Source organism: Montipora capricornis, chromosome 1 (assembly GCF_036669925.1).
Source record: "Montipora capricornis isolate CH-2021 chromosome 1, ASM3666992v2, whole genome shotgun sequence".
NCBI lineage: Eukaryota > Metazoa > Cnidaria > Anthozoa > Scleractinia > Acroporidae > Montipora > Montipora capricornis.
The window spans coordinates 44,332,964-44,357,963 of NC_090883.1; the positions used below are offsets into that span (position 1 = coordinate 44,332,964).

Sequence of the window (25,000 nt, forward strand, 5' to 3'; positions counted from 1 at the left end):
AGCTGATGAGAGGCAAGTACTATTGCGGAGATAAAGCATTCCCACTTTCGAAATAATTATTTGTGCTGAGTTTGTGTTCAAACGGCAATAGGTTTAGCTTGTTTTAAATTGCGTTTTAAAATATTCTAGAATGAAAAGGCAAAAGCACTCTCGTCCCGGTGCAGAGGTTGCGCCGCTTCTTTTCGTCAGCGCCGAGACAAAAGACTTTTCGCTGCTTTCAAACTACATGCAGTACTGCAGCCGTTGAAAAACCACGAAATCTCGGACTTTCTGGTTCGGAACTAGCTGGAGGTTGTTTTTCTTGGTGCTGACAGAAAGAATGGCTGCCTGCATGACGGATCGACATTTTCACGTGACGTCATCGCCGCCATGTAGGTGGACGAAAACAAAAGATCTTTGTTGGTCCACCAGCAAATGTAAATTACAGCATTGTTATGTGTCTCTAGAGATTGGTAGCAAACGACCTCTAGGCCACTTTCAAAAATGCCATAATACTCTTTGTTTGCCCTCCAATATTTTGCATATTAAGCAGTTTCCAGTTTCTCTTGGGACTTGCAATGGTCCCAAGAGAAAATAAAAACAATGCTTATGTAAAATTTTGAAAGGCGAATAAAGAGTATTATGGTATTTCTGAAAGTGGCCTATTGGGTGAAGAGGTGTATCTTGTTGTTTCGCCCGTAAGTCGCTTCGCCCAAAAATGAAGTTGATTCGCCTACAAACGTAACCGGTCATCTTGGCAATGAAGAACGTTTGGAGTTAGGTACCTTGGCATTTCTTTCAGAAACGACCAAAGTTATTCTGAATCAAGGATCGCAAAGTTCGAAGCACAATCCATAAGCCAGGTCAGCGGCAAGGTGCGAAGCGATTCAGTGTCCCAGATGTGTGGCTTCCTCTCCGCAAAAGCATCGTAAATGACGTACTGAGTGCAACGGTATAGCTTCGACTCTGGATTCGCATGGTATGCCACGGGAGCTAAAGTAACCGCTTGGGCAGGTACCTTGTTAGCCTTACTTGAAGTGGGTAAACACAGCGTTTCGTCAACACGTGGTTTTGGTTCGCGAGATAGAATCTTTCCCCCGCCATACCTGATCATCTGGATGAGGTCCTCCTTGGCAGGGTGGGGTGGGTGAGATTCCCCGTAAAAGAAAAATTCGCAGCCGTCAAACAAACTGGGAAGCTGCAACATGGAAGATAAAGCAACTGAATTAAAGGCGTGCAATGAATTAAAGGCTCACTTTGCTTCGATTTTACGCACAAGTCAAAGCTAGTAAGGAAAGGAAAGAAACTTTATATACGTGTCTAGTCGTTATAGCGCTGGAGAGCTAATTGGGGACACTGTAAACTGAAATCAACACATCAAATTCGTAGGTTGGTTGATGAGGAGGGGGAAAACCGGGGTACCCAGAAAAAACCCTTCGGTGCAGAGTAGAGAACCAACAAACTCAACCAACACATGACGCCGAGTATAGGAATTGAACCCAGGCCACATTGGTAGGAAGCGAATGCTCTCAACACCGAAGAGAGGTTACAGAGCTGACGTAATCGAGTGGACCCTTCGTCTGATCGAAGGGCGAACAGGCAGGCAGTCAGTATGGCTCCGCTTTGCTTAACAATCTTTTTGGCAGCCGGGGGATTTCTCAACATAGAGTCAAAGTTCTGTTGTAGAAGTCTACTGAAGTCGTTTCTGTGGTGTGTTTTTTGAATGCCCAATAAGTATCCTCTTTTATCAAGAGGCAATAGGGTGGTTTAATGTTACCAATACAACAAAACTCAACTTATTCAACGCAAAAACTTCTTTTCCAAAGTTATAGATTTCAAATGAATCAGCATTCCAGCCATTGCCGCCGACTACATCTTTTTGTCCTCCTCGTGAAAAAAGTTCTCGTGTACTTGTGAAATGAATGATAGTAAACCTACCCTTTTACATTCAAAACAGTTTCAAAAACACATTTGAAAGTAGAAAATTTGATGTGTTTAAAAATAAAAAAAAATTAAAAGAAACAATCACTGCAACATGCAGATTACTAATCTTGATCCAAGCATCTCTAACAAATTTGGCAGTTGTAAACAGTCATCGTTTCATTAAATATGAATAGACCACTTACGATATATTTAAATTTAGTCCTAGACAAAAGGCATCACCTTGAGGCTCTGGGGAGTAACTCATACAAATCCTTATATTTATTCCCAGAGCCTCGAGATGATGTCTTTTGTTTTGGACTGAATTTTAATATATCGAAATTTGGCTATTAGGTTATTCGCCACAAATATGCAGCCTACTTCAAATAACGAACACTGATGCAGAAAACCTCGGATCGAGTGCTGGCATTCCAACTATTCTCTCCAAGTCAGAATTTCTGTATTTAAAGGCAAAAGATTCCTCTCTATGGCAACCTGTTTTCCTATTTAGCCATTCCGTACCATTCTTGGCAGGATGCTCGAAACGTCTAATACCCCCATGGAAGCCACTTTACTTTTAATAACTCATTTAATACAACTTAATTTCCCCGCTTCACCCACCCATGCACCGACGTAGCATCAAACTTTCTCGCAAGCTTTCGAGTCTGTGTTTGATGAAACCTTGTTGCGCTTTAGTTTCCAACATTCGCCGGGCCTTACAAAAAAAAAAGAATTTTGAAGCCTTTTGAAGTTACTAACCTGTTTGACAGCATTGATGCGAGCCTTTTTGGGAGCATCCACGGCAGCATCATTGGTCCCCTTTACTTCATACGGAGATTCATCTACCCAGGTTTTTCGTCGCAAGCATTTTACCACCCCTATTAAAGCGATAATCACAATGAAAGTTACATTTTATAACATGAAAGGAAGATAATCGCAGTTAGCACATGCCAAAATGATTACCTCACAAATACCACGACCGAGTTGTTGTTTTTTCTTTATATGAAGGGGGTAGTTTCTAAAGAAACTGTGGTGCTGCTTCGGTGCGGAAGTAGTATACAAAAATTTGGTTTCATCAACGGAGTTGATAATGTAAATTGACCACCGTTTAGATATTCTAAAAGCTGATGTTTCGAGCGTTAGCCCTTCGTCAGAGCGAATCGCTCTGACGAACCGATCCAGCGCCCTCAAGGATGTGCAAATGATCAGCAACTTGAAGTGTGTCCATTCAAGACTTAAAGCATTCAAGAACATAACCTATAGCTTTAAACGTGAGTTCCTTTTGAATTTTAAGGTGAAAAACGCTGCGGTAAATCAGTTACCGTAAAAAGGGTATCCAGCCGTCAGATCTTGAACCGCAAACTCGAACGCAAAGGCCATATCACGTGACACTCAGAGGTTTAGATCTCTGTGTGTTAGGTCAGCCATCGCGAACTTCCTCTAAGCTTAATTTTTGCGTTGGCTTTCATTTTCTCAATGATATTTAGGTATTTTGACCGGCGGGTTGTAATGCCAAAGAACTTTTTGGAAGTTGTCAGTTTGTTTTCATTTCAAATATTTCTCGATACTTACAGTCGTAGCTAACAATCCACTTTCCGGTCAGTACACCATTCAAGTACTCAATGGTCCTCGGGCAAATTCCTTTTGCATTTGCTGCTGTTATAATGTGGGTCACTAACCCAACCACAAAAACAAAAAGAAATATTATCTAACCATTAGCGGCACAAGGTATCAACAATGATTTAAAACTAGAGAGTTAAGACTCAGCTAAGATTTGCAGAAAAAAATCGACAAGTAATGAAGAATGAGTTAAAACTTGAAGGAAAACTTGGAAAACACTTATTTATCATTGTAATCACTCGGCCACGGTTTGGAAAAAAAATCGAGAGCTTCGTCAATGGCTGGCATTCTCGAAATATGGGCAAATTATTCTACAGCTGTATAACTAAATTGGTATACCTGGATTTGAAGTAAAGAGAGGGAATAAAGATTTACTGATGTACGCCGTCTAAAAGTACTCACGAGAGACCACGAGTCACGAGTCACTTTTAGACTCTACCGAGAGAAGTGTACTAAATTGCGTGTGTTGTTTTGACAAGTACGTGAAAGAAGTGTTCAAAAATGCGTGCCGCACGTGCAGCATGATCATTTTTTTCTTCTTTTAATAAAGCTTTACAACAGCGTTGTAAAACGTAGTTAATGGGGCGTGACTCGCAGAGCTACCCTCCACATGTCACGTTATTTCGTAAACATTACGCAACGCAAACAAGACATGAATGGAGTCCTGTATTCTAACAATTCGAACCGTGTTCCTTTATCCTTGTCTTTAATACTGTCTGCCTACATCCTTATATCCTTTATCTGGATTGGCTAAAAGCAACAACTATCCCCATTCATGTGCGTTGAGCGCTACAGAAGTTGTTTGTATTAGATGGTACGTTAGTCACCATTGGTTTAGTCCTAGACATTAGTCTCAGTATAAAAGGTCTAGTAAAGTCCAAAGTATCACTCTGTGAGCTCTATAGTTAACTGTAAGGAGTACCTTTACCGTTTACGAATTTTATTACCACCCAACCACCCATAGGAGGTTTTGTTAAGGTCAAGTTTAATAAATTCGGGTTCACCTCTCGGTACACGCTTCGGTTAAGTCTCGCAGCGACTTCCCCAAGCTTCGGTGTTTTTCATGCTATGCCATTTTACGCTCTCTATCTGCCTTTGTTCTTGTCCGATCCAGCACGTGCCGGCGGAGTCGGCTCGTAGTGCTGGGGAGATAAGGAGGCTTGAGCTATTTTTACCGCCTACACTCTTTCCATTATAGCACGATGCTGGCCGGAGGTTTAGCTCGTAGTGCCGTGGAAAGGTAGGCGTGTATGTCATTATTTCGCTTTTACCGGCCTACAACTTGTCCGATCCGGCGCGCTTCGCCTCGTGCGTCGGGGAGATAAGTTCGGGCTTTTGGTCACGCTAGGGAAGTCGTCTGTCACGCCGATCGTGGAGCGGTGTTGCCCCCTTTTACGCCAACATTGTCTTTTGCGTTTTGTTATTGTAGTGCATCTTGAATATAAATACCCACAGGAACTGCGACATTAACCAATAGTATTACTGCTTTTTGGCGTTGTCGTTGCCGTTAGCGCCAGTAAAATAGTAAAGAAGTGTATACATCAATGGTGACTTGGTGACATTGGGAGTAAATGTGAGTAAAAATGTTTCATACAATAGTCTCTGAAAATAAAAATGAAACAAATTTGCTTCTCGGAAATATTTTTCTTCCGCAACAAATTTCGCGTGGACGAGCACAATTTCAACTCACCCGAAAGAGAGAATTCGTAAACAATCTTTGCATCGAGAGTGACTGCACAGGTTTGAAGATTTGCCTGGAAAAGATACAAATCTTTCATTTAGTAGTCTTTGTCAAACAAAATCCCTATGTAAAAAGAATAAGTAAAAGAGCTTTCCTTCGGTCACGAGTTAGCCCAACCGATCTACCTGTTTGTTTGTTATTTATATTTGTCCGAGCAGGTTGAAGTTTTGGCAGCTATTCAGCTGATGTGGACATGCTATACCCACCCACCCATATACTCACAGAGGACAGCCACAACGCCGGGAACTTCAGCTCCTACTCTTCTCGAATAGTGTGTGGGTTCTTTAACGTCCCACAGGGAACTTATGAACATGAAATATATTGGTGACACGGGGCCTACGGTTTATCCCAGAAGACTTGACAGTCTAACCATTTGCGGATGTTATTACAAAGGCACCACTTTCTCCTCAGTTATTTTAAGACCCTGAGTGTTGGCCAGCCGGAGTCGAAGTCACGACCTCTCGCTCAACCAATTCAGTGAGCCACCGGTGCGCGGTGCTATCTTCCTTTGTTAAATTTTGAACCTTAGATATAGCGTTTCTCGCATTCTGAATGTTTCATTAAATCTCCGTTATCATATCGTACCGTATCGTAGCGCCAAGTGTTATCGTACAAAAATTTCGGCTGGAAGCGAAATCTCCAAGTGAGTAAACGTTTATAAATGTCTGAATAATTATTCCCATTCCCACTTGTTGGATATCAGACTGGTTATTTTAAGCGCAGAAACTCACAGTAACTCGAGTCCAAGGTACGAGTCAAGTTTTGAAATTTCCGCCGTTGAAGTTGAAAAAGAATCGTGCGATTTTCTGTTTATGATTTAACCAAAGAAATTTCCTCTATCGATCCTCGAGGAAAGAGGGATTTACCTTCTGCTCGGAGCTAAGACCAGTTGCGAGAAGAATTTTAGGAGAATCAAGTGAAAACTGAAAAACAAAATGGACAAGAATTAGAAGCTGTGATAACTAAGATTTCAAATCTGATTCTTTTGTCAGGGAAAAGTTTTAAGCTGCTAAAATTGTTTACTACAAAAGAAGAAATACCAACAACGAAACTGCTTTGAGCAGGACAGCGAGAGAAGAGACAATTCTCCCCCACAGGTCTGTTCCTACCGAGGTCATCGAATGTGAGCTGGTTAGACCGAGAAGAGTGTCGCACACAAGCCGCTGGAGCTCCCATATAGCTCAGTGAAGCTCATCCCGGGTTGCAAAGGACAGGGCACCGCGGTCTTAAAGCACGAATTGTCAGGTTTAAGGTCCATTTCTGGCCAACTCGGCGAGTTTGTTGTTGGTAGATTCCACTTCATCTGCTCATTTGCCATCAGGGAGTTTAATTTACAACAAAGCCACTTCAATATTATTTATGCCATCGCACGTGTTTCTAAGGCGATTATTACATCTTGTTGGTGCTGTAAAATGTTAACTAGATTGGTACCAACATTTTTGAAGGGGACACAGAGAAAGAAAGTTTCACTGCCGCTAAGACCCTGAATCTAGTTATTTCACGTTGTATTTTCGTAAAGTTCGGCAAAGAAATTTTCCTTAATGCGCGACAAAGCTACAAAACGATTTTTTTCGTCTTTAAATGTATCATTTTATGGCTTGCGGTTTGCTGCAACCGTTTCTTCAATTCTATGCTGAAAATAGCTAACGAGTCTGCCTCGCGCAAGTTGACATTCTTATTATGATTATTTATCTTTATTATATCTCTCAGATAGTACGCGCGTTGTAATTGGCTAAATTAGCGGGCCGTAATCTACAGGACGGCCCGCTGTACGGCCCGCTAAATTTAAGATGTCGATAAAACATCATCTAGCAAGTTTTTCATGTCATTTCTGTTGCATAAACTTGTACTGAAAACTGTTTGAATCTTGCAAGCAACTATTTCAAACTTAACAGCCAAAAAGATTTAGTTTTTGGAATTTTGGCACGGCAATTTTTGTGGCAGTTAAACCTTCCGCTTGACTTTGACTAGTTTCCTTGCCCGCGCGCCGGATTAACCTCGGAGATATAATAAATATCTTACTAACCGAGTTTTCTCGGTCCGTACTGTAAGTTACGGATCCTCGTTTTTTCCCGTTGATTTATAGCCCTAGCGCTTCGCGCTTGGGCCATAAATCAACGGGAAAAAACTCGGTCCGTAACTTACAGTACGGACCTCGAACTCGGTTAGTAAGAGGTATGTATTATTGTCCCTGAAAATCTCTTCAAGAGATTGATTGATCCATGGATTCATCAGTCGATCAGTGCATGAAATGATCCACCCTGCTAGCACTGACCTTTCCGCTTTCTGGTAGCGATGCAATAAGCTGTTGAGCCGATCCCTGGCTGTCGTCCGTTTTAGAGGTTGATATGGACAAGATGGTTCGCATTTCGTCAGTCGTGGCATAATCAGTTGGAATGAGTCCTCGTTTGTTTCTAGGAAGTTGAAACCTCAAATTTACATTTTTTCTGTGACATCAGGATACGAGAGACCACACTACCAGTAGATCGAAAATAATGTTGGGACTCATTCGATTGCTCTCACGACAAAGAATAAGTCCCGAAATCACAAGAAATTCCCGTCCGCAAAACACATTAAAAACAAACTTGAAGATGTTCCCTTCACTACATTTTACTGAAAGTTTTCCACTAGACTCCCTAGAATGCATACAGCTGTAGCTGCCGGAATTGTTGGCGCGCGAGGCAAAATTAACAAGCGGCGAAGCCGTGCAGAGAATGAGGAGGGGCGCAACTTCGTTCCCAGGGCTTTTCACCGCGAAGAGTAGTACGAGATAGGGAAAATACCGGTATTTCACAGCGCCCCTCCCCATTATTAGAGATAGAATATGAAACTCACTAAAGTCATACATTCTAACTATTGGAAGCTTACAAATACACTGCACGCAAAGAAAAAGAATGCAACTACGAGGACGTCATTCCGTATTATTGATCCCATGAAGCAACTGCTCTAAGTGCGTTCGTTGGGAGAACTTTGGAGGTTGGAATAACTAACCGACGCATTCATGTAATGTAATGTAAAGTAAAGTGAACTGAAGTGAAGTGAAGTAAAGTAAAGGCACTTCATTTAACGTCGGTAGTTCCTTCAGCTACGAAACTGGTATCAATGGAAGCCGACGGTGCACCCTTTACCCCCGTCCCTCTATCAGTGCTCCGTTTTACGGGTATTTAAAGCTATAGCTACACGGAAGACGACATTTCTCGTGCCAGGACAGTGGTGTCTCCCAGATTTTTATACGAATCATCTCTAATGGAGAAAAGATACTTAGCAATGTAAATGTGGTTGTCTAAAGACAAGTTAAAAGGGAAAACAGCTCACTTCCGGTTGCCTTTCGTGTCTCAAAAACGTGCGTGCTTAAGCTCCCTATGCGGCGCTATATGTAACTCCACGTGGCCACCCTGTGTCAGAAATCTAATGTCCTTTAAATTCACGAAAGGAAGAATCTCTCAAAATGACCAACGCATGAGCTTTAACAAACGTACATACCTTTCATCTACAGTGTTAATTAAGCAGGAAAGGACACACCTGCACTTTTGCGATGTCGTCGACCTACTCACTCAATAGACCCTTTGCATAAATGGCGCCCAAATTTGGATAACAATACTTGATACATCCTTAGCCTCGTGTTTATGTTTCAAGACAAAGGATTTTTCTCATGAATGTGAGGCTAAGGATGTGTCAAGTATTGTTATTCAAATTTGGGCGCCATTTATGCAAAGGGTCTATGGATGCTTACACTAGGAAGGTCCAGGTGAATTCCAAGGCACACCACCAGTTTGGAAAGTGTAAAAGCAATCCACCAATCACCGTTCATTACATAGAATATAATCCTCAGAAAAAGTCTGTCACGTAAACAAGCTGAGACAGCTCTGTTACTCACCCAATTTAATTCATAGACCATTTAACAGATACGGCGGCCATTTTGAAATCCATTGGTTCAAATAGCTATTATGGGATTCTAAAGGGGTAAATTAGTATGCATTTGCCCCCCTTAGAATCCCATAATTGAAACAATGGATATCAAAATTGCCACCGTATCCATAAAATGGCCTATTATGAAACAAACCACATTATTATACATAAGTATTGGACAAAGATGAATGTTTCCTTTCTAGCAGGAATTATTATATTCAAGATTCCTACCGGATGTCCAGAGGAGCTCCTCTTGTAACCAAGAGCTTAGCAACTTCCAGTCTTCCATTGGTGACGGCATCGTGCAAGGGTGTGTCATGATCAAACCCTCCTGGGGTGTCAATCATAGCACCATGATCCAACAGCAGTTCAACAATGGATAGGTAGCCATGGTTACAGGCTTCGTGCTAAAAGTTAATAAATCAAATCAAATTAATAATACTTTATGAAATCAAAGGTTGGTTTTTGAGGAGAAAGAAAAACCTGAGTTCCCAGAGAAAAACCTCTCAGAGCAGAATAGAGAACCGGAATAGGAAATAGAACCCGGGCCACATTGATGTGAGGCAAATCTCCATACATGTCCAATATACACAAACCGATATGATTTGTTTGTCAAACAGATGGTCCATTGGTACCAATGGCAGGATTGGTACCAAAAGAAAATGATGTCATTCCAATGGCTCTATTGGTGCACAACAAGTTTGCTTTTACACCAAGTAGAAACGCACTAATAATTATTATGGACATTGCTCGTTCTGTAAGCCAACCACACAAAAAATGTTCGCTTTCAACAATAGAACCATTGGAATCACCACTAACACCAATGGAATCTATTTGTGAGTATTGGACAACCCTCTTCATCACTGCACCATTCCTGCTCCCTTCTAAAAACGGAAGCCTGTTTCAGTGGCATTGTTTACAGAGAGGGATAGAGATCCTTTAAGCTGCAAACTCCTATTTAGACTGTGTTCTACCGTGAATGGCAATTACTTGAGGGAGGTGCTTATTTAAATACAATACTAAACATGATTTTTTTTTTTTTTGCAGATTGGGTGCCTGTCTGCCATGCTGTGTGGGGCTCACAGCTGGGTTGTCAGGATTTCCTGGCCATGGGTTGCACAGCAGTCTCATCTATTCTTGGAGCTGGCTGCCAGTAGTGGAAGCTCCTGGATGTCTCAGGCAGCCAACCTCCACTAATGACAGAGTTGTTAAATAATAATCGCAGATTGATCATTCCGTAAAATGAAAATTATTAATTACAACGTATAAAGAATACTAATAAAATTAATATTTTTTACTAGTCTTGTTCTCACCAATGGAGTCCATCCTGCATGGTCCTTAGTGTTTGGATCAGCTCCCTCAGTCAAAAGTGTCCTGACAGATTCAGCACAACCCTGAAAGGGTAAAATTAATATCAGGCATTAGATACCGGTAAGGCTCTGTGAAACAAAACAACACGGAAAACGAAATAAAAACAACATGTTTTGATGTACAGTATGTAAGTGTGCCCCAACTACTTTGACAGACTGTATCAAGACCCATTGTTGCAGTTACACACTAATCCTTGGACTTCAGATTTCAATCCATTTTGTCAAAAATTAATGGTAATAATAATTTATTATTATTGTAATAGAGTGTAGGTCTCAATATGACCACTTTTCTGTTTTCTGAGGACCGATTAGGTTAACTTAACTCCCCAGCTTGAACTTCCTTTTAAGCCTTTGACGTCCAAACCAGCCTAAACCGGATAGAATTAGTATTCTACTCAGTCTAATGCCAGACGATAATACTCGTCAATGGGGAACCCCTGGGAGTCAATGGGTTAACCTCATTTTAGTGTTCTATTTTTCTTTTTTTTTTTCTTTTTCTTCCTATTGTTGTAATAACTTTCATTGTATTTTATTCTTGAGCTAATAAAAGATTATTATTTAATTAGTATTATTCATATTTCAGAATTTTGCTATAATTTTTTTTTTTGTAGTTTTTCTTTGTACTCTTACACGTACATTTTTTATATCCAGGCTTTCGGGTAATTACATGTACTGTAGATCTCACTTCATATCTAGCATTATTAGTTTTTCTTTCAATCTTTTCATTTTTCAGTTTAGATTTTTCCCCTAATTAAGACACCCTTGCTTTTGCTTCACCAGTGTAACACTGACGATACATGCATCTTTGTTGTAATGTGATTGTGTTGTATTAATCAGAGTGATTCACATGAAACAGTTAATTAACCATTGCAAACAAAAATGTCAACATGTCCGGAGCATCAGCAAGCCAGCACAGAGTTCCTTGACAGAGTCCTGGTGCCAAGTGTTTATGTTAACAAGATGAAGTGTCTAACTCAACGTTAACATAACAATCTTGAATAGCGTATAAGTTAGTCTTCAGGGGTGGCTCCATTGTTTTGCTACACCTTTATTGGTATTATGTTTTATATACATTTTAAGTGTCATACCCAGGGTTCTCCCTAGTTTTCAGCGCAACAGGTATGGCACCTTTTCAAACCAGTAAAGCAATTATTGGTTAATGTTGGACGTTGTGCAAAGGATAAGCAACTTCTGAGCATTTGCAGGCAGTAATAAGTGCTCTCACAAGCGGTAAATTTTACCGGTTACCGCCTTATAAGGAGAACCCTGCATACCTTAATGGCTGCAACATGCAGCGGGGTCTCTCCACGTATATTTCTCTTGATACCAGAAAAACTAGATGTGGAAGTCTGTGGACTGCAGAAATTCTGTACCGCAGTTGTTCTTTTGTTCATCCCTGTAAGTTAATGAATAAGAAAAGAGATAAACAAGTCAAATCTAAAACACACACATACACTATAATGACAATCACTTGTAAACTGAGAAAACTGTGAAAGGAAGGAAGATGCAGGATTGAGATTAAGCAAAATGCACTTAAAGGTACTGGAAACCATGTTTTCAAATGAATTAACCATGAGAAGGTAATGTGAAGTGCTATTTTCTATCCATGTTTTTACTTACAAACCATGTGAGTGTTAGCCCTCCTAATGGAAATGGGCCCACACAAGGTCAGAGAAAAACTCTGACCAGGGTGGGAATTGAACCCACGACCTTCGGGGTGGGTTCACCGCTGCTCTACTGACTGAGCTACAAGGTCAGACGAGAGCAGGCTGTGGGAATTGAAGACGTCATTTTGACATCTGCAAGCAGAGGTCTCTTTTCTTTTGCGTTCACTGAGTTGACGAGCACAGGAATAGAGACTTCTGCTATGGGGTGAAACTCACTGTGCTGAGCATCCACTGCGGTACTTAGCAACCGAATTCTCAGGTGATACTTCATGTTGTGTGGGCGCACTTAACAACAGCAGAATTACTGTAAAGGATGTGCGGGACACACATCCCATGGGGCATGTGGTTTGAAGAGTGCTGTCCAAGGTTGGGGACTGAGTTTGGATCAAAGTGAGTTACGATCCATGGAAAAGGTCTCTTTTCCCCTACAACACAAAAACGAGAGACACCTCTACTAGCAGGGAAGTGGTCTAGTTGAACATGGTTCAACAATAAATTAATATCAAATTGTACATTGTAGCATTCACATTGTGCAAGACATTTGCATTAATTTAATAAAAACAACCAACAAAAAAGCAAAAAAGTTTACTTTTGCCACTGAATTGTTAATGATAATGACATTAATTTTGTTTTGCACTTCCCTGCAAACTGTTCACTTGCTCATGCTGCAGTGTACCTTGTTTGACAGGTGTCTCACTGCTGTTCTCCTTTGCTTTCTTCTTTTTATCTTTCATACATGTAGGTCTCTGGCCAGTCATAGAGTTACTAGATTCTCGTAACTCCTTCTGAGGTAATTCCTTTGACGAGAGCTGCATTTGCACTTGTTGCAGCTTTCTTTTCTGTGCTCTGGTTGTGCAAATGCTTCCGAGGTCTTCGTTCTCCCCAAAGGTTTCTTCAACAAAGGGGACAAGATAAAGAAGAAGGAAACCAATATTAATTTAATTAATTAAAGAACCACCCAAATAATCTCAGGCCGTATGATTTGTTATACATGTAGAAGGGAATAAAAGTCACTCATGGGCCCATGCCTGAAATGAAGGCAGAGCTCGTACCAGTTCCTGTATTGCCTCTAAAGCATTGGACAAAAATTCATGGTGGTCAATTGCACGATTATCACTGGTATGGTACCACTATTTATTAATTTTCAATCTCAGATATTACATTTCTAGAATTTAGATTGGCTTTCTCAATCTGCACAATGGGCTCATAATTATACCGTGACCTTATTTGGGAATTGATTGTGATACATGTACAGCTGTAGGTGTTTTGTAAAATGATGAAACAGAACTTCAGAGATTAAAGAAATTTAACAGGACGATTATTCCATCCAATGCTTGTTGATGTTTGTTATAGCCAACTCGGTGCTCTGCACCTCATGGAATCTTACTATTTTACTTTATTATACTACAACTACTATCGATCTGACTGATGGAATTAACTCAACTTGGTTTTGGCACAGCTTTTTCCTTGGATAGTGATTTATAATTACCTGGCACCAGTTTTTTGAAGAGTTTTTTCAAGTTTATGCTGGACTGTTCATTTGCATACAATAATTACAAAAAAGCCATGCTACCTCCACATTGATCCTCCCTTGATTTAACTCTGGTGAAGAATGTCTCACTCAGATTTTCTTTTTCGGATTCCACATCATATTCATCCTTGCTTTGCTCCCCAAAGTGTAAATGGTTGACATCCTCTTCCATCCAATGATCATTCTGTTCTGCATTCTCAACTTCTTGATCATCGCAGTTTGAATCTGGCATTTCAGAGACGGCCAATTTCTTCCTTCCTCTTGTTGCCTTTGCAATTTGCCCCCCAAAGCACTTTTCTTTGACTGGCAATCTTCTGGACAATTTTGGATGTCCTGAACCCAAAGCATTACCTTTTTCTAAAATGTCCTCTTTACTGCTCACCAGCTTTCCATCTTGGCAAGAGAGAACTTTCTTAACATCTTTTCCCGACTGGCTTGTTCCTCCTACTTTATCATAGCAATTAGATAAAGAAGGTTCATCTGTCTCTTGTTGCTCCTTGCCTGAAGCTCGGCTCTTCGTTCTGCATCTTTGGCCCTTGAATGTTTTCTTGTGGTTGCGTGATACTTCTTGGATGGCAGCAGCACACTTATTCGATGAATCAGTCATTGTAATTATGTCTGGTGATGAGAACTGATATGAATCAGCTTCTGGTTCAAATCCGTGCTGTGTTTCCTCCCAAACCACTCCTGCAAGGAAGGGAGAAAGAATGTTAAAATAAGACATCCATCTGCAGCAAACATTTTTTGGTCATTTTCTACTCCCTCCTTTTTTCAAAGAGCTGTAAAGTTACATAACATTTGAGAATGTGATCATCCTTATTTTAAGGATGTTAGTTTTGTTTTTGTTGGTTGTTTTCGAGACTAACAACATAGAGGGCAAAATTACTGAATGCTGATTGGTCAAGGCATTTTTTCTTAAGTTTGCTTGTGAAGAGAGCAAAATTACTCGCTCAAGACTCGTCAAGCACCAAAAATACTCGCTCCTGATTGGCTGTTCAACGAACCGCTTCCACATTCAGTTGAATTCTTCATTTTCAGCAAAACAACTTGGTCTTCTTCGAAGTTTGTCTTTTCAACTACCGGGGGTATTCGTGTTGCATTTGCTAAAATGCCATAAAGGATCAAGACATAGATACTCCAGAAGATGAATTTTTGACTGATAAGAGGAAGAGCAAAAGATTTTTTCCCATGAAAAGCTTAAAACTTGGATCGACTTCCATGGCACCCAGCGTAGCGGGAGGTTGAAAAACAATGATGATTCAACATGTCGAGCGCTTTCACATTTTTACCAAGGCATCTTGCAGTTCACCAAAAAAGGTCACAGAACGTTTTTCCATTCATGAGAGGAAGGAGTCAATGGGTTAACAACCTCTACATCCACTCAAAAACCTATTATCCCACTGACCCCTCCCTGCAAGTGAGACTGAATGGATTTTACTCTGTTTAACACCAGACTATTTTACTCATCAATGGTGTGTGGTTCAGAGATCGATGGGTTAAGGATTGCCAGATTTTTTATAGGTGTCTTTGCTGAAAAGGTTTTGTAATCTCCAGGGATCTTTGGCGTGAATTGAATTGAATTGATCTTGGCTTGAATTTGGATTGAACATGACATTGATTGATTTTTTTTTTTTTATGGAAGCAATACCTCTGGTATCCATGGGACTACTGCCATTAATTCTCAGTTCATCATCATCGTTATCATCATCACTATTTATATCATCATCTGATCCAAGCAGCATTCTCATCTTGGCACACATAGCAACAGTGTTGGCAAGCTGCCTATTCGTCTTTATGTCCTTCACCCAGGCAAAGGCTCCACATTCCGGGCATTTAGAGTCAACTCCCACCAGCTTCTCTATGCAACCACTACAACAAGCAAACATTAGAAATGGCCTTAGGTTGGCGACTAACCCTGACTGACACTGATTGGCCCGCAGAAGAACTGATTGACAGAATGATTGTCCAAATGACCGTCTGAAAGACTCAATATCAGTAATGTATTACTTGATACATTGAAATTAATGATAAATTGACTCAGACTGATGGGAGGAACAATACAAAATTAATCAAAAAATTACATGTGATGTCTCAGCCCTGTAGAGCCCTGAGTAAAACCTAGGGATACTGCAAATCTAGTCAAATTGAATCAGATGAAACCAAATTTTTGTGTTTTTTTAGGAGAGAGAAAACCAGAGTAGACCTCTTGAAGCAAACTAACCAAATGAGACCAACAAAATCAGCAAGCACATGACGCCAAGTCTGGGAGTCAAAGTTGGGACATTTTGACGGAAGAGGAATGCTCTGACCCTTATACAAATCCTTGTGACTGTTTCACTTATTTTGCCTGACTGTTTGATGGACTAACTTACATATCGTCTGACTGACTGATAAAGGGGTTAGCTTCTCAAGAGATTAATACCAAGCTTAGCATTTTTAATCCCCATAGAATCAGTGAACGGTTTTCATTTCATTTATTTGTCCATGTATTCATGTCGATTACCATGGTTCCACTAATGGAAGCACTAACAACCCACATATTCCTCAATCCACTCTGACAAAGGATGACTCAATTAACTCGCCGTCCATCCAATCGAAAAACACATGACAAATTGGCAATCACTGAAGTTTGACAAATAGAGAACTGAGCAAAAAGGTGAACTGATCAACTGCCCGAGTAACTTTCCCCGGCATGCTTGCTTGATTGACTAACTGGATAAAAAACTGCCAGCTGACTCATGAAATACCTCACAAACTGCATATATCGAATGGATTGACTGACTAAATAATTTAAGCTTAATTTTATAATGACAAGTGCTACTCTTTTTTCACGTAGCTTACATACCGACAAAATATGTGATCACACCTCTCCAGTGAACAAGGATCGGATATCAGGCTAGCACTAAGTTAAAAAAACACAATCATGAAAAGCATATAAAGCGTATGGCTGGCACCAAAACTAAAACTACAAAACACACAATGTTCAGCGAAATTATGAAAATATAGCTTACCAAACTTTACAAGTTAGCAGCCCCTCCAACCATTCCAAAGCGTTCCTTGTATTCTTCCATCCTATCATTCTTAATACTCTCTAATTTAAAAGTGTAGAAAGATCTATGGAGACCAGAGAAAATAATGCTTTACACAATATTTTGTTATTGTGAACGAAATTCCCGCGCTCTCAATTTTTTCGCTGTGTAACCTCGTCTTTGCCTTTGTAACCAAGCTAAGATGGCGGACTGGATCCTCTCCACCAACTGAACAAACAGATTTTGTTATGCATCGATTGAATAGGCACTGGAAGATTTTAAACTGCTATGCTAGGTGCATTTTGACGGCAAGAAATTTCTCAACGTGTGGGGAAAGATCTATGCCTGGGACGTTTGATGGTGGTGTGTTTCGTTCTTCCACTCCGCGATGTGTTGCACATATCGCGGCGAGACAGCGCTTTCCAGCAGTTCTGCAGAGTTGTAACTTGTCGCAACAGAGCAGTATTAAAAGGATAAGGAAATCGATCCCAGATGAGTTGTGGGCGATAATCATACTTGGTAAGAAGTCCAACACTGCTTCGATCTGCCTGGCCACGAATCCTTGGGTATAGTACCGAGGACGTGAAAGACTGTGGGGAGGGGTGGGTGGAAGTGGACGAAGAGATGCCACCTTCGAGTGATCCTAGCTTTGGAGCAAAGGCTAGGATAAGTGCTGAATACCCAGTAACCTTGGTTAGGATTTGTTGCATTTTTTTTTAAAATTGAGACAAAACACAATAGAAGTATCTCTCATGCAGTGACTTCAAAATAAGTAAATGGCAGGTGATTAAAACCACTGACCAGTTGGCTCAGTTGGTTGAGCATGGGACTACTGTGCGGGAGGTCGTGGGGTCAAAATTCTAGCCAGACCAACTTTCAGGGTCTGTAGATAACTGAGGAGAAAGTGCTGCCTTTGTAATGACATCTGTAAGTGGTTAGACTCTTTAGTCTTCTCAGATAAGGACGATAAACTTTGGCCCCTGTCTCACAACCCTTCAATGTTCATAACCCTGTGCGACGTAAAAGAACCCATACACTATTCGCAAAGAGCAGGGCATGGGGTTCGCGTTGTTGCAGTCTGTCCTTTGTACATCATGGTTGGGGGGATTACTGCTCTCAGATATTAGCTACTACAAGCTACTCTTAAATCCGAGGGTAAATAAAGATATGATTTGATATTCACCTTTTTTAGCTCAATGGAGCGGGCTCATTGCAAACGACCATTGTTTGTGACCTAAGTTGAAGTCATACTCAGAGCCAACAGAAAGTTTGTCAGTTGTTGGTATAAATATTCTAAACCCATCTGGGTTATTATGACCAGATCCGTGCTGGTCGTCTGGGTTGGCCTTGTAGTTAACCTTATAATAATATTAGGGAGATTAAGTTAAGCAAGGATGACAACAATTGCTACGAAAGGCTACAAAGGCTCTGGACGCCCCACATGTATGTTTTACATTTTGGTACATTTTCTAGCCATTCTTGTCCTGACAACGACGTGAATTGACGATAATGCGAGTACCTTATGATGAATTAGCGATTTTCTCTACAAAAATCCACACCGTTCATACCACTTCATTTGTGCAATGTCTATAACACTTTCCTTGCCAAACGACTTGGAATAATCATGAAATTACTACAATGACAAGAAATAATATTTTTAGATAACGTTCTTGTCACCGCCGTCACTGTCGTCCTTGCTTTCAGTCCCTATTAACATAGCTAATCATCTTTAAAACATTACTCAAATGTGGTTGGTACCAAAGTTTGGAGGTCACTGGCACCACTGATCATTCCATAACCATACTTCTCAATTTGCACGAAATATTCGCTTGTCTTAAATTTCTCTAGGAATTGGAGGAGTATGTGTGTTCATTGCTACAGAATACAACAAAATGATGAATAGCAAAAACAAACCTCCAGAACTTGAGTACAAGTTGAAGATGGCAAAGGTACAGAATTTTTAAGGGAGCCAAGTTTATTTGTACATGTATGCCCACTATGACTGACCTATTCAGCAGAATGTATTCTACAGTACAACCTGCTAAATTATTTTTTTTTTCTCCCTGCTTTGGAAATCAAGGGATATTTATAATAAATATTTTGCTTGCTTCATTTTCTCTGGCCTTAATGAAAGATGCTATTTCTTTTTTAATGTTTGTTTTTTTCATTTTATATATAAATGCATGCCATAAATAATCGGCAGAAAAATAGGCTCACAAACATACAGCATATGTATAGGATGTATTCCCAAATCCGCAATTTTTTGGCAAGTGTTCTTTGTTTGGTAGAGTCAGTCGGGAAACATGGCCCCACAAGCAGTAAGCTTTTATTACTTTGTTGGAAGGTGCAAAGTACAGGATTCAGCTCTGACTCTAAATCTTTTTTTTTCTTTTTTTTTTTTTGGGGGGGGGGGGGGGATGTCATGAATTTCCTGCACATGCGTAAGATTTCTTTGCGTAGTAGAGAGACTTGTTTGAGACAGTACCCCAAGTAGGATTCAAACTTCGTAACTCATCATGCAGAGGTGGGATGACCACTACCCCGTTAGACAGTGGAAAATGACATGACAGACAAGGGGAAAACTAACTGGATTTGAAACACAGATAATGAGGGCAGACTGAGCATAAATCAGAGTAAACAACAAAACAACAATAGCACGTACCGACCAAGATATTGTAATGTTAAAAAAAAGTCAGAAATATATTTAAAGTAAATTGGCTAAAAATCCTTTGAAGAAAGTGTAGGTTACCTGTAAACCTAACGTTTTGTTTTGTTTTTTTCACTTTACACTTTGTTCTCTTTGTTATAGAAAAAAGAGATTGATGGAAACAAGGAGCAGTCAATTACATTATTGAAAGAAGCTCTAAAATTGCTACATGACTTCTTTGAAAAGACCAAGAACAATCCTTCTGAGGAGAGTGATCAAGATGAAAAAGTCAAAACCAAAATGCAAAAGTATCTGAGATATGTTTTGGACCAGGTAAAGTGAATTATGCCAAAAACAGGTAAAGCATAAAATATATCTGTTAATAAGAGTTGTGTGGTATTAACGCACAGCTCATTGGCCACTTTTTCACACTATATTTTCTATTTGCAGTTGGCAAATCTTTCTTTTGAGCTTCAAAAATGGAGTGAGGTAAAATTATATTAGTGAGGTTAAAGTATTGACAATCAAAGGAGTTATTGTCACAATAATAATTATTATTTATTAAATAGGAATGATTTACAGCTGTATATTATTCATAAATGACGGTAAATTTTATAATTCTCTTGTTCAAGTGCAAATTAACCTACCAAGTCTCGATACCATACAGTGAATTGGAAAGAATTATTGCGCTAAAATGAGGCTTGGTAGGCTAATTTGCATTTTAGCAAAAGTCAGTAATAAAACAACTGCCATTTATGAATAAGGTCTATTTTGCCATCCACTAAAACAAACTGCTCTTCTGCACCCAATTGTTTTGGTTAAGCTTGACATTTTTAACAACAATAGTTTATGTCACTGATACATGTATGTTGGTTATAGCAAATAATTTATGTTGTTTTTCTCACGTCAGGCAGAGAACTATTTCCGCTTGCTTCTGCGAGAGCTTTTGTCAACAGAGACACCCAAGGTAATAAAAGAACTGGAGAGCTTTGTCTTTTCTTCTTAATAATAGGTAGAAAATTTGAAATAGCTCCCAGTGATAGAAAATGACAATCCTGGGGGACTTTCTATCTATTGCAATATTGATACGGCTTTTTTAATGCGTCTTTGTCACTCTCGGGGGGTCTTCTTCATTCTTATGATGTCCAGGTTAAAACATTAATTGAACACAATTTTTTTCTGCTATCAAGGTATCTTTTAGGGTTGATTATTATCTCTGTAATCTCTATATCTCTATTTCCCAGATAGTACTGTACGTGGGAGCCTATGATTGGGTAATTTAGTGCGACCTATTCTACAAGAAGGTCCGCTAAATTTGAAATTTTGATGCAACATTTTCTAGCAAGTTTTTCATGTTGTTTATGTGAATAAACTCGTGAAACTGTTTGAAACTTGCAAGCAACTATTTTAAAACCAAAAATATTTATTTGCTTTCAGATTTATTGATTTCCTCTAGGACAGTTGAACCTTCCGCTTAGCTTCAACTAATTCCCTTTCCCGCGCGCCTTATCACCTCAGTGATATAATTAATATCATACTAACGTCGTTTTCTCGGTCCGTACTGTTAGTTACGGATATCCTTTTTTTCCATAAATCAATAGAAAAGACTTGCTCCTTAACTTACCGTACGGACGTCGGACGTCGAACTCGGGTAGTAGAGTTACATGCATTTATTAAATTCTCAACCTCGGATAATGCAATTCTCGTGCTCTGATTGGTTCACTCAATCTCGTTTATCAGCTCATATACCTCAGTTTGACCTTATATGGTAAATGACTGCGCTTAGCGTTGCTAAACTAAAAACGTTTACGCCAGAAAGCGAAATTTCTTTCGGTATAAAGCAAAAGAAAAACGTTTTTGTGGAAAGTTTGGATCACTTTCGAAGCATAGAGATACGCGAAAAGGTAAGAAATGTTTTTGTGACGAGCCTGCGTCTGTCTGACCACGAGGTATTACACAACATCACATCTTCATCAACTTTTTTCGATTTCGCTAGGATTTTCTCGCTTTTTTCGCTCGTATTTCGTACTTCTAAACTTTTGGAGTTTAGGGAATTTAATAAAACAATTATTCCATTCGCGCTTGTTGGATATGAGAGTGGTTATAGCCATCTCATATCCAACGCGCGCTCATGGAATAATTGTTAAATAGTACGTAACGCTACTACTTTTTTTTTTCGCCAAGGATGATGAAAGTGTGATTGAAGTTTCGCTGAAGCTCTCCATAGCATGTGCTCATCAAGACAAGTAAGGCCTGAGTCCTGAAACTGGTATTGAAATTGTTAATTGTGAAGGTAGAACGTTTTCGATAGCGCATGGTGCGTTTGGAACCTTAAGAGCTCAAGCGATGGAAATTTGTTCCGCGGCTAATCTTGTGCTGCTTTCCTGTGGTGGCGCTCACATGCATCAAAGAACAGTAATTTCAATTTCTGATGCTTGCTACAAATTCTACTGACTGGTTCTTTTTCGTTCTCGCCACAATTGCCCACCCTTTGGAAAACTTGCTAAGGCAGCTGTGATTGTCCCTCAGAAGACGTACAATGTAAAGAAACAGCTTTGCAATGCACAGTTTTTATCAAAACTGGAATGCGAAGCAGTTTGTGCTTTTATCTCAAGAAAAAAACCCTTTCATCTCACTAGCTCGTCCGTGGAACAAATGCTTTTTTTTCTCGTAACTTTATAGGCCTCTTTTTTCCTTTGACAATGTTAATTCCTTGCAGACACGACCTTGCAGGTCAAGGATTTCAGTGGACAACTGAAACAGCGCAAAAGAAGGTCAGTGAATCTTCAGATGCGGCAACGGACAACAGGTTAGACGTTTTCATCAATATTACCATTTGTATGGTGCGGTTGTTTCTTCATCAAGGGCTTTAAGATCTACCACGCGGAAAACGAGATGGGACAATCGTGAAGTACTTTAAACGGCTCAATGGTTTTTCAAAGTGTCTCATGTCACACCTGAAACGGCGTGGTATAAAACAGCGGGGAAGTTTAATAAAGTGAAAATTGAAATTTATCGTCCGACTCTCACGTCCTTCACATAACTTCAAATTTGCCCATTTTTCATCGTCGTTTTGAAGATAACGGCCAAGAAATGTACCAAAATGTAAACCTCCCTTGCAGAGCGTACCAAAACGTTTTTTTCCCTCAGTGGACCAATATATGTTTTTTGGCGTTCTTGGGCCCGTTTCTCGAAAGTCCCGAAACTTTTGGGCCTATTTCGGGTGCCTCAATTCCCTTTGTATCTCAAGAACGGACAGGATTTAAGTCGTCAAACTTCACGGACATGTTTCTTTTAGTTAGCTTGAAAACATGTTAAAAGATCTGCTTTTCAAAACAAGCGGTTGGCAGTTTCACAAATGGCTTTTCGGGCCCGAAACGTTTTCGGGACTTTCGAGAGACGGGCTCCCGGGGTTGTTCGAAGCATGGTTAGCGCTAACCAGCGTTAAATACCATGGAAACCTATAGGTTTTGATTCCTCTTAACCAAGGGTTAGCTCTAACTACACTTCGAGCAGCCGGCCCCTGGCCAACGTCGTCTTTGTCTTAGATCCCTGTTTAGCGCTCATTCTGTTGCATAGTTCTCAGTTCGATTGCAGGGATCTGAATGGTTTTGTTTTTAGCAAAGCGCTGTTGGGAGTCTGCCTTGAAGCGTGGGGGACCTACCTTCTGTCACAAGACAAACCAGTTGAAGCCGCGACCTTGCTGTCCAGGGCTTTGAAAGTCTCTAAAGAGGTGTTAGGGCAAGAACATGAGCAGGTTTGAAGTAAAGACAAGTGGCGACACTTGTGTATTTTCTTCATCATTAGAGCCGTTTTAATTTTATTTTGAAAACGATATTGTTGGTTTACACTCACGTGATCAACAGCCATGTTTTTCAACGAAACGTCAACGGAAGTGAAACTGTTTCAACGAAACGTCGGCTTTCCGTCTCACGTTTCACGTTTCACGTAAAATGGCGTGAAGCTTGTGACTTCATCTTCGCTTTTGATTCACGGCGACTTGGAATTGGACTCTGTTAAGCTCGAATATTCAGTTAACCAAAAACAAAAACTCGGAGTCTTTATTAAACTTTGTTTGTACAAAAAGACGCTATATAAAATGAAAATCATTTCCTGTTAATTAAATTTTGCGAGTTTCGATGAAGCTGTTTTGTGAGTCAACGTGAATTCACGAAGAAAATTGCGGTAACGAGTCAGTCATGACAATCAGGCTACAACCATGAAATTTTCTTTTTCATTGTTTGACTTACCAGACTATGGTTTTGTGGTTCTTTTTTTCCACATGCAACTTGTTATGCGGAAGAAAAACGAGAAGAAAATTCCTCGTATCCGGCAAACGCGAAAATGCCAACTTTCACGCAGAAACGGCAACCGGCAGTCGGCAAACGCGAAAAATGGCGGGAAAATCATGGTCACGTGGTCACTTTTGCCGTTCGCGTTTCCCGTAACCGTGGTGCTGAATCTCTCTAATAATAGAGTTCAGTTCCCGGAGGATTGGGTCGGGACACCAACATGGCCTCCGTTTCTTTGTTTGGGGACACCAATATGGCGGCCGTGCATGACGTCATGTGAAAACCGAGAATGGTGTTTGCTTTTTAAGTATGCAGTGGTGAGGGCTTTTAGTTGCCGTTACTAAAGTTTTTACCCCCAGAACCGTGATAGCTAACAATCTAAAATCATTCCTTTGGCCAATGACGGCAAGCTTAAGAAATTAAATGAGGCAATCGCAGAGAAAAGGAAACTGATGTATGCCTCTGATTGGAAAAGAACACGGCTCGTGATTTCTTTTAGCCAATCACAATATGCGAATCACAGAATTAGTGTCGATACTCTAAAACACCTATGTACTAAGGTGAAATTATTCGAGATCTCAGCTTCACAACATGCTGTGATTCTGATTCTTATAGAAATGTTTTTGTACTCAGATAAAGAGACTCGTTCGTATGCTACGCAACTGCCAAAATATCCGCGCGTATTAAACCATTCAAAAGAGTGGTTTTCGATTGTGTCGAAAGTAATTAGGGAATTACTTTGGTTTTGCATTACTTCACTCAGTGATTGGTTCAAACTCTCGTGCCACTTTTTCAGCTAATCAGAAGTGTGCGCGTGCACATTTTCCTGCGCTTTGTGTCGGCTACGTTTAATTACCTCGAGTTTTGATTGGTTTACCGGATTGTCTCCGTACTTTTTGATTGGCCAAAGTAATTACTTTGGTTTTGGTTTAACGACGCTCGATTGAAACTCGCTCTAAGGTATATTTCATTGTGTTCTTCGTTCCAGACGACAGTAATTCTCAATAACCTTGCGAAGGCCTATGCAGAGAGTGGAAAATATGAACTTGCGGAGGAGATGGCTAAAGAAGCCGTCCGCATCGCGGAAATTACTCAGAGTTCTCATTTGTCTCGCTTTATGGCGAATCTTGGAACCATTCTCAATCTGGAAGGTATTCTATTTAAACGTTGATTTTGTCAGTTGTGTAGGTGTTCGCGATTCAGTTAGGTAAACGCCTTTGTTGCAAATTGAGTTCGTCATGGATTGGTTCAGAATGCGCTCTTTTCCTCTAAGAAAAAAAGGTTTCTTTCTCAGC

At 40.2% G+C, this 25,000-nt stretch overlaps 2 protein-coding genes across 3 annotated transcripts in view; one reads left to right on the forward strand and one right to left on the reverse strand.

The window, feature by feature from the left end:
* The window catches only part of LOC138045681 (BRCA1-associated RING domain protein 1-like), a 58,362-nt gene extending 41,455 nt beyond the window's left edge, over window positions 1-16,907 (reverse strand). Inside the window, exons 1-14 of one of the 2 annotated variants that reach the window (XM_068892276.1) lie at window positions 16,749-16,907; window positions 16,583-16,639; window positions 15,386-15,606; window positions 13,780-14,424; window positions 12,883-13,098; window positions 11,814-11,935; window positions 10,483-10,563; window positions 9,401-9,576; window positions 7,536-7,674; window positions 6,127-6,183; window positions 5,210-5,273; window positions 3,472-3,573; window positions 2,659-2,777; window positions 1-1,177 (exon numbers count right to left, since the gene is read on the reverse strand). The exon at window positions 1-1,177 is cut by the window's left edge and continues 303 nt beyond it. In XM_068892276.1, the coding sequence (XP_068748377.1) occupies window positions 794-1,177; window positions 2,659-2,777; window positions 3,472-3,573; window positions 5,210-5,273; window positions 6,127-6,183; window positions 7,536-7,674; window positions 9,401-9,576; window positions 10,483-10,563; window positions 11,814-11,935; window positions 12,883-13,098; window positions 13,780-14,424; window positions 15,386-15,606; window positions 16,583-16,639; window positions 16,749-16,816 (2,451 nt within the window). In that variant the 5' untranslated portion in view covers window positions 16,817-16,907 and the 3' untranslated portion in view covers window positions 1-793. The remainder of the gene's footprint in view (window positions 1,178-2,658; window positions 2,778-3,471; window positions 3,574-5,209; window positions 5,274-6,126; window positions 6,184-7,535; window positions 7,675-9,400; window positions 9,577-10,482; window positions 10,564-11,813; window positions 11,936-12,882; window positions 13,099-13,779; window positions 14,425-15,385; window positions 15,607-16,582; window positions 16,640-16,748) is intronic. The other variant, XM_068892273.1, reaches the window with a different exon arrangement.
* Window positions 16,908-16,960: 53 nt separating this feature from the next.
* The window catches only part of LOC138045697 (tetratricopeptide repeat protein 19, mitochondrial-like), a 9,220-nt gene continuing 1,180 nt past the window's right edge, over window positions 16,961-25,000 (forward strand). Inside the window, exons 1-9 of the mRNA XM_068892283.1 lie at window positions 16,961-17,285; window positions 18,615-18,715; window positions 19,576-19,746; window positions 19,864-19,902; window positions 20,324-20,380; window positions 21,598-21,659; window positions 22,133-22,222; window positions 23,035-23,170; window positions 24,694-24,856. Coding sequence (XP_068748384.1) covers window positions 17,015-17,285; window positions 18,615-18,715; window positions 19,576-19,746; window positions 19,864-19,902; window positions 20,324-20,380; window positions 21,598-21,659; window positions 22,133-22,222; window positions 23,035-23,170; window positions 24,694-24,856 — 1,090 coding nt within the window. The 5' untranslated portion in view covers window positions 16,961-17,014. The remainder of the gene's footprint in view (window positions 17,286-18,614; window positions 18,716-19,575; window positions 19,747-19,863; window positions 19,903-20,323; window positions 20,381-21,597; window positions 21,660-22,132; window positions 22,223-23,034; window positions 23,171-24,693; window positions 24,857-25,000) is intronic.